The sequence below is a fragment of the Lepidochelys kempii genome, chromosome 11 (genome assembly GCF_965140265.1).
Source record: "Lepidochelys kempii isolate rLepKem1 chromosome 11, rLepKem1.hap2, whole genome shotgun sequence".
Taxonomy (NCBI): Eukaryota; Metazoa; Chordata; order Testudines; family Cheloniidae; genus Lepidochelys; species Lepidochelys kempii.
In genome coordinates, this window is record NC_133266.1 from 40,143,197 (window position 1) to 40,150,635 (window position 7,439).

The window sequence follows — 7,439 nt, forward strand, 5'->3', positions numbered from 1 at the left end:
GTCTATATAGCATGCTATACTTGTGTGGCTTTTTCCTTGGACGTGCATACAAGGGCTAACCCCCCCCCAATACTATGAATGAGTCACATAAGATTGCTATTATGCTGTTAGTTGCTCTAGTAGATTCACTGGCTCACATTCAAATGTAGCTGTTAATTTTTCTAGCATGAAAAAAAACAAAACACGATCATTAATCACCTGGTAGGGTGACACACACTTATTTTCAGACATAAGAATGGCCATACTGGGTCAGACCAATGGTCCATCTAGCCCAGTATCCTGTCTTCCAACATTGGTCAATGCCAGGTGTGTCAGAGGGAATTAACAGAACAGGTAATTATCAAGTGATCCATCCCCTGTTGCCCATTCCCAGCTTCTGACAAACCGGGGTTAGGGACACCATCCCTACCCATCCTGGCTAATAGCCATTGATGGATCTATCCTCCATGAATTTATCTAGTTCTTTTTTGAAACCTGTTATAGTCTTGGCCTTCACATCCTCCTCTGGCAAGGAGTTCCACAGGCTGACTGTATGTTGTGTGAAGAAATACTTCCTTTTGTTTGTTTTTAAACCTGCTGCCTATTCATTTCATTTGGTGACCTCTAGTTCTTGTGTTGTTAAGAGGAAATAACACTTCCTTATTTACAGCACAGCTTTGCAAACAGTAAGGTTCTGTAAAGGATTGTAGTCAGTACCTATCCCGAAGCCCAAGTATACTTGCCTATATTACATAGAGCCTTCAATACCAAAGGGCTTTGTACCTCAAAATGCACCTGATCCTCACTGTACTAGCAGAGGCTATTGAGGTCATTCCTAAATGTAGGTCTTCCAAGTAGAAATGAAATTGATTGCCACTAAACAAATATCTGTTGTGTTATGTGTTTTAAGAAGAATTAGGAGGGGAAATTGTCCTAGGATGATTATTTTTTGGCAAATTTCAAATCCATACCTATTGTCCTGTAACATATACTGTATTTATACCAGAGATGTTCCTAATGATTTAGGGACTGTTTGTATTAATGTTATGAGGCAATTTTTTCTCTCTAAATGAGGATTGCTTAAAATAGGCTCTCTCATGACCGTTTCTGCATATGTATATTTCATGAGTGCTACAAACTCAGGATTTATTTTAAGAACTGAGGTAGCTTTTGGGAGGAAAGAGTAACTGGGGTAAGACTTGTAAGCTCCCATCTCTCCCAATTCCCTTTCCCAATGTATTGGACCATTGGGGAAAATACTTGTCAGATCAGTGTTGAAGATTTGTTTCACCTTTTAAAATCTCCTTTTTCTCAAGGGGGAACAGTTGGCTAGAACACATTTCCGTATGATTTTTATGCTGCTAGTTTTAACTGTGTTCTAAATGGATATAGGTGCCAACTGCAAGCATTACTGTGGAGGGTAATCCTGCTCTTAATCGTGTGAGATGGACACATTCTGGGCGAGAGATTGCTGTAGGTGATTCAGAAGGACAAATAGTTATATATGACGTGGGAGAGGTAGGTAACTTTTGAGTTTGCTACTTTGTGTTACATGGATTTAAAGCTTCTTCCTGAATTTACTCTGTCACCTAACTTTTTGACTTTCGACTTTCAACTTTCCTTCAAAACATTTTTGCCAGGAATAAATGGTAATTCAAGATAAATTTCTAGTCCTCTTGCTTTCAGGATTAATTATGATTTTTAAATGTTTCAATCTCAGTTCAATTTCATACAATATTTTAGCATTTTAAAGAAACTTTGATGTGTTGTAATTGTGCAACTAAAAGATAAATGGTCAGTATTAAGCTGTTGAAATAAAGATATCTAACCATTTAAATTTATACTGCAGTAGAAATTGCATATAGAGGAGATTAGTAGTGGGTGTGGACAAGATTTCACCTCCTTTATCACTACTCTGAATGCATGCCAGGTTGGTTATGAACAAAATGTACCATCCAATGGCCATTTGAACTGTAAAGTGAGAAGTAGTTGCCTCACTTCAGTTCCCACTGAGCAGCTGTCAGTCTCTCTAAAACAATTAGAATTGGTATATATATTTCAAGGATTGTTGGACAAGGATAAAAGAACTACTTTCTCACCTGTGGAGGTGGTCTCTCCAGACTGAGGTACATGGGCCAAGCTTATTACTACCACTGCCCTATTTGTTCTGTGCTTAAACGCAGGACTTCAATGCCAAAAAGTCAGACAGCACCCTTATCAAGCACTGAATTTATTAGTTTTTTAAAGTTTACTAAGGCTTTGTCTACACTGGCACTTCGTTGGAAAAACTTTTGTCATTTAGGGGTGTTAATAAAAAAAACCAAACCCCTCACCCCCGAACGACAAAAGTTTTACTGACAAAAAGCGCGGTGTGAACAGTGCTTTGCCTGCAGGACTCTCCTGCTGACAGAGCTGCTGGTGGAGTGGAGAGGAAGAGCTCTCTCCTGCTGACAAACAGCAGCTACGTTGTGCGCCTTTTAGCAGCACAGCCGTGTGGCTAAAAGCTGCGTAGTTTAGCCATAGCCACAGTTACCACCATTTGTTGGGCAATGCATACCAGCTGTATTTGCTAGTAAGACTATTGGAAAACTTTTAATGAATAAGGTAAGCTGTTAGCATAATTTATAAATGTGGTGTTTAGACCAGGTGTAAAAATGAGCTAAATTACATTGTGTAATTACAATATTATTTACACCCATTGATATTTCTCTATAGCAAATTGCTGTTCCGCGCAATGATGAATGGACACGTTTTGGTCGAACACTAGCAGAAATTAATGCAAACAGAGCTGATGCAGAGGAGGAAGCTGCAACCCGCATACCTGCGTAAATCTTTCAAAAATGAGTTATAGTAGTGGATTTGGGAATGACTTGTGTACATTTTCAGAGTAATAGCATGCTTCAGTCTAACTGGTAACCTGAGGAGAAATACGTGGAATAAACTGTGGATTTTGAAATTGTATAAAGGTCACTGAAAATTAAGTCTTGCAATGTCACATTTTTTATACATAATTACAAGCACGTTATTCTTGAATTTGTTTAATTTTTAATACAGCTGCCCTGACTTTGCAAGAAATGTTTTGCTGAAACACTAACCCAGATGTATATTAGCTGTAACGCTACTGAATTTTTCAAACAGTATGTAACTATTTCTGAAAGATAAACAAGTTCCATTTCTCAATCAGAACTTCCTGTATTATACTAGCTAGCTTTCATTAGGTAGTTAATCTCTGAAGGATTGTTAATATTAGGATATTAGAACTGTCCACAGGAGTGCATGCATCCTGTTCAAAGTAAACCTTCATCCAGTTTCTTTCTTGCTCTTTTTTTAATAAGCAAGCAAGGCTAGGGTAGTAAGTTATGTCTATAATAAACTTTATTTGGTCACTGAACCTGACTTTGTAAAATAATACATATTTAGTACTAGGTCTTTGTTAAAAGGTGAGATTCCTTTATAAATAAAGGTTACGCAAGCTTTTAGCACCAGCCCAGCCCCCAGTCTCTCATTAGTAGTAACATCTTTGCTCAGATGTACAAAATCATTAGGAACTACTTCTTTATAGTCAAATAAATCAGTGTAAGATTCTTTCCTGTTCCTCCCGAGACAATTCAAAGAAGCAAGAGGTTACCAACTCCTGTCATAAAGATTGCTATCCCCATCATACTGTAAGAGCCAGGTGCTGGTGTCCTTGTTGCCACAGCCTGTACATAGAAGTATATGGTATTAAAACATTCTGTGTAACTAACTTAATGTGTGCAAAGAATGTAGAAATGAGTCCTTATTCAATGTTTTGGGTAGAGATTTCCAGGATTAGCAGGAGGACTTCTGGAGGATGTTGAAAAGCCTATTGTAATCTGCAAGATGAAAAAATGACTAATAGAGTAGATGAAATTACTTAAAAAAACCTCACCTCATGTTATAGGTAATAAAATTGCCAAGCAACTAGGAAAAAAAAGAGAAACATGCTCCATTTGTGCCAAGTTCATGTGAGGCAGTAAAGGGGCTTTTGTAGAGATGTGGATCTAGATTAGCCTATCCCCTACCCCATCCCACTCTGGAAAAAAAACAAAAAAACAACCTAGTTTGTGTCACAAGAATAAGATCTCTTAAGCTCTTGTTTGCTCCAGCTCAGTCTGTTTCCCCAGGTCAACATTAGGGTGCCAGAACCTTCTTTCAGAGACCATTTGACCCCAACTTTTCAAACTAGGACTGCCTACAAAGGCTCTCCATATTATCATAGGTGCTTCTCCTCTCAAGGATTTGCCAGTTTAATGCAGCAGTATCACCCATCTGCTTTTATATTATTTTTTCCTCTGTCAGTTACTCCACTCTGTCCCCTCCCTTGCTTTGGCAGCAAGAAAGATGCTTTGCCCTTTGTGAAGAGAAGACAGTGCCTCTCCATTCTTGAACCAAGATTCTGATTAATATGTCTGCTCCAATAAAGCCTTTTGTCTTATCAAGACCAAGGTCACTCCTTCATACCTCCTGTGAGAGTATTGACAGTGATTTAAAAAACATTTATGAATTCTGTGCCCACTTAACTATCTCTGTGCTCTCTGTACAGAAAAGGCCCTCATTGAGCATCAAGGAGAGTGCCTGACTCCACCATTAAGAACATTTGTTTTTCAGGTTTTTCACTCTGCAAGATAGCTTCTGTGTAGCTGAATGATGCTGCACAGGACTCCTCAAGACTATCTGCTTAGAATAGTGCTCCCCAAATGCTTCCTCAGAGCCATCTTGGAGGGGAAGGAAACTTTTAGCTTATCTTCTCCCCCGCCCAAACTTGGGCCCATTTGTTTGGCAAGTGACAAAAATGGGCTCTCTAGAAATGTTAGGTCAGTGCTTCTAGAAGAAAAGTCTCAGTCTTGTACTCTGAGGCCTAGGTCCTATTTCCATTATTTTCCCTCTTTTTTACAACCACGGCAGAAGCAATACTTAAGTGCTGTGAGCCTGAGGACCACAATCTAGCCCAAGCCAAATCCCACTCATGCTGGGAGAAGGCGTACCTATCCATCATACATGTAAGGGAAGGGGCTCTTAACATTTAAAGAGCAATGGAGACTTACTCCTTCTGACTAAATAAGGTAGTAGCCCAGAGCTATTTCAAAAATGTAGGTGTAGACAGTATTCCCTACCATTCTCTAAACGTAGCCTCTTCCCATCCACCCCCAGAAAATAGCCACAGGAGAAAAAAGAATTCAGGCAGAAGTCCAGCAGCAGAGTAGGTTAACAGTTTATTGCACTGAATGCAGCATGTATGATTAACTGCCTTGTAGGTAGGTGGCGTGTCAGGTGCTCATGGCCCTCACAGACTGAGTACAGGCTCTTGAGACTGAAGGAGCTAAGAGACAAAGATGAGACTTTCTGGGACATAGAACAGTGCTCCTCCACATCTGACAGTCTCGGTGCTGTTGAGACTGTCATCCTCCTCAAGAGGAGAGAAATGATCCCATAGTTAGGACCCTCCTTCCAGATTATGTCAGTCGTATCCTTTTGTACTGAGGATACCTCTCCAGGGAAGGGAATCCTGGTTATTAGGAAGAGACAGGTAATAGCAATGTAGGATTCAATCATTAGAAATATAGATAGCTGGGTTTGTGATATCCAGGAGAACTGCATGGTGAATTGCCTGCCATGTGCAAAGGTGGCAGATCTCGAGACATCTAAGCAGATTTATATGTACTGGTGGGGAAGAGCCAGTGTACATGGTACAATGACCTACAGAAAGGCAGGAGAAGTGTCTTGGACGCCAAATTCAGGCTGCCAGATAAGAGATGGATAAAACTATAGCGTTTGGAGGAGGGATTTAGGTTTATTAGGAACTGGGGAACCATTGGGGAAAGGAGGAGCCTTTACTGAACAAAAATGGAATCAGATTGCTAACCTGTAAAATTAAAAAAAAATTGTAGAGGAGTTTTTAAAATAAGGGCTGAAGAAAAGCTCACAGGTGCAGGGGAGGATCTATTAATGGGGATTTGCTACATTGGGGTGAGCAAACTACAGCTCGGGTGCTACATCCGGCCCTTCAGACATTTTAATCTGGCCCTCGAGCTCCCACCAGAGAGTGGGGTCTGGGGCTTGCCAGGGTCCACGTGTGGTACAGCTTCCGGAAGCAGTGCTATGTCCCCACTCCAGCTCCTACATGTAGGGCAAGCCACTGGATGATCAACATGCTAAAGAAGCACTCAAGGAAGATTAGGCCATAGTGGAGAAGCTAAATTAATTCTTTGCACTGTTGTTCATTGCAGAGGATGTGAGGTAGATTCACACACCTGAGCCATTCTTTTTAGGTGACAAATCTGAGAACTGTCCCAGATAGGTGTCAGAGGAGGTTTGAAACAAATTGATAAATTTAACAGTAATAAGTCACCAGGATCAGATGGTATTCACCCAAAAAAAGCGGATTCTGTACCAGCTGACAACTGAAGGATAGCCAATGTGATGCTAATTTTTAAAAAAGAGGCAATTACAGGCCAGAAAGCCTAATGTCAGTACCAGGCAAACTGATTGAAAACTATACTCAAGAACAGAAGGATCAGACATCCAGAAGAACATGATTTGTTGGGGAAGACAAAATGGCTTTTGTAAAGGAAAACCATGCCTCATCAATCTTTAGCATTCTTTAATGAGGGGGTTCACAAACATGTGGACCAGGGTGATCCAGTAGATACAATGCAATTGGACTTTCAGAAAGTCTTTGACATGGTCCCTCAGTAAAGGCTCTTAGGCAATGTAAGAGGTCCTAAGATAAGAGGAAAGGTCCTCTTACTGATCAGTAACTGGTTAGAAGACAGGAAACAAAGGGTAGGAATAAATGGTCATTTTTCAGAATGGAGAGTGGTAAATAGTGGTGTCCACCAGGCATCTGTGTTGTTCAACATATTCATAAATGATGTAGAAAAAGCTTGCAAAGTTTGTAGATGATACAAAAGTACTCAAGACAGGTAAGTCCCAAGCTGACGGGAAAGAGTTACAAAGGGATCTCACAAAACTGGGTGACTGGGCAACAAAATGGCAGATGAAATTCAAGGTTGATAAATGCGAAGTACTGCACACTGGAAAACAGTCTCAACTATACATACAAAATGATGCATCCTAAATTAGCTGTTACTAAAGAAAGATCTTGGAGTCATCTGGATAGTTTTCTGAAAACATCCACACAATGTGCAGCAGCAGTCAAAAAAGCTAACTCTGTTAGGAACCATTAGGAAAGTTATAGACAGAAAATATAGTGCCACTATATAAATCCATGGTATGCCCACGCCTTCAATACTGTGTGCAATTCTGGTCACCCCATCTCAAAAAAGATATTAGAATTGGAAAAGGTATAGAGAAGGACAACAGAAATGATTAATGGTATGGAACAGCTTCGATATGAGGAGCGGTTAAAAAGACTGGAACTGTTCAGCTTGGAAGAGACTACTAAAAGGGGATATGATAGAGATCTATGAAATCATGAA

General features: G+C 40.1%; 1 protein-coding gene across 7 annotated transcripts in view; it reads left to right on the plus strand.

The window, feature by feature from the left end:
• Positions 1 to 3,159, plus strand: part of DYNC1I2 (dynein cytoplasmic 1 intermediate chain 2) — a 43,110-nt gene extending 39,951 nt beyond the window's left edge. For all 7 annotated transcript variants that reach the window (XM_073305829.1, XM_073305828.1, XM_073305830.1 and 4 more), the window contains 2 exons: positions 1,372 to 1,497; positions 2,695 to 3,159. In XM_073305829.1, coding sequence (XP_073161930.1) covers positions 1,372 to 1,497; positions 2,695 to 2,808 — 240 coding nt within the window. In that variant the 3' untranslated portion in view covers positions 2,809 to 3,159. The remainder of the gene's footprint in view (positions 1 to 1,371; positions 1,498 to 2,694) is intronic.
• Positions 3,160 to 7,439: the final 4,280 nt, after the last annotated feature.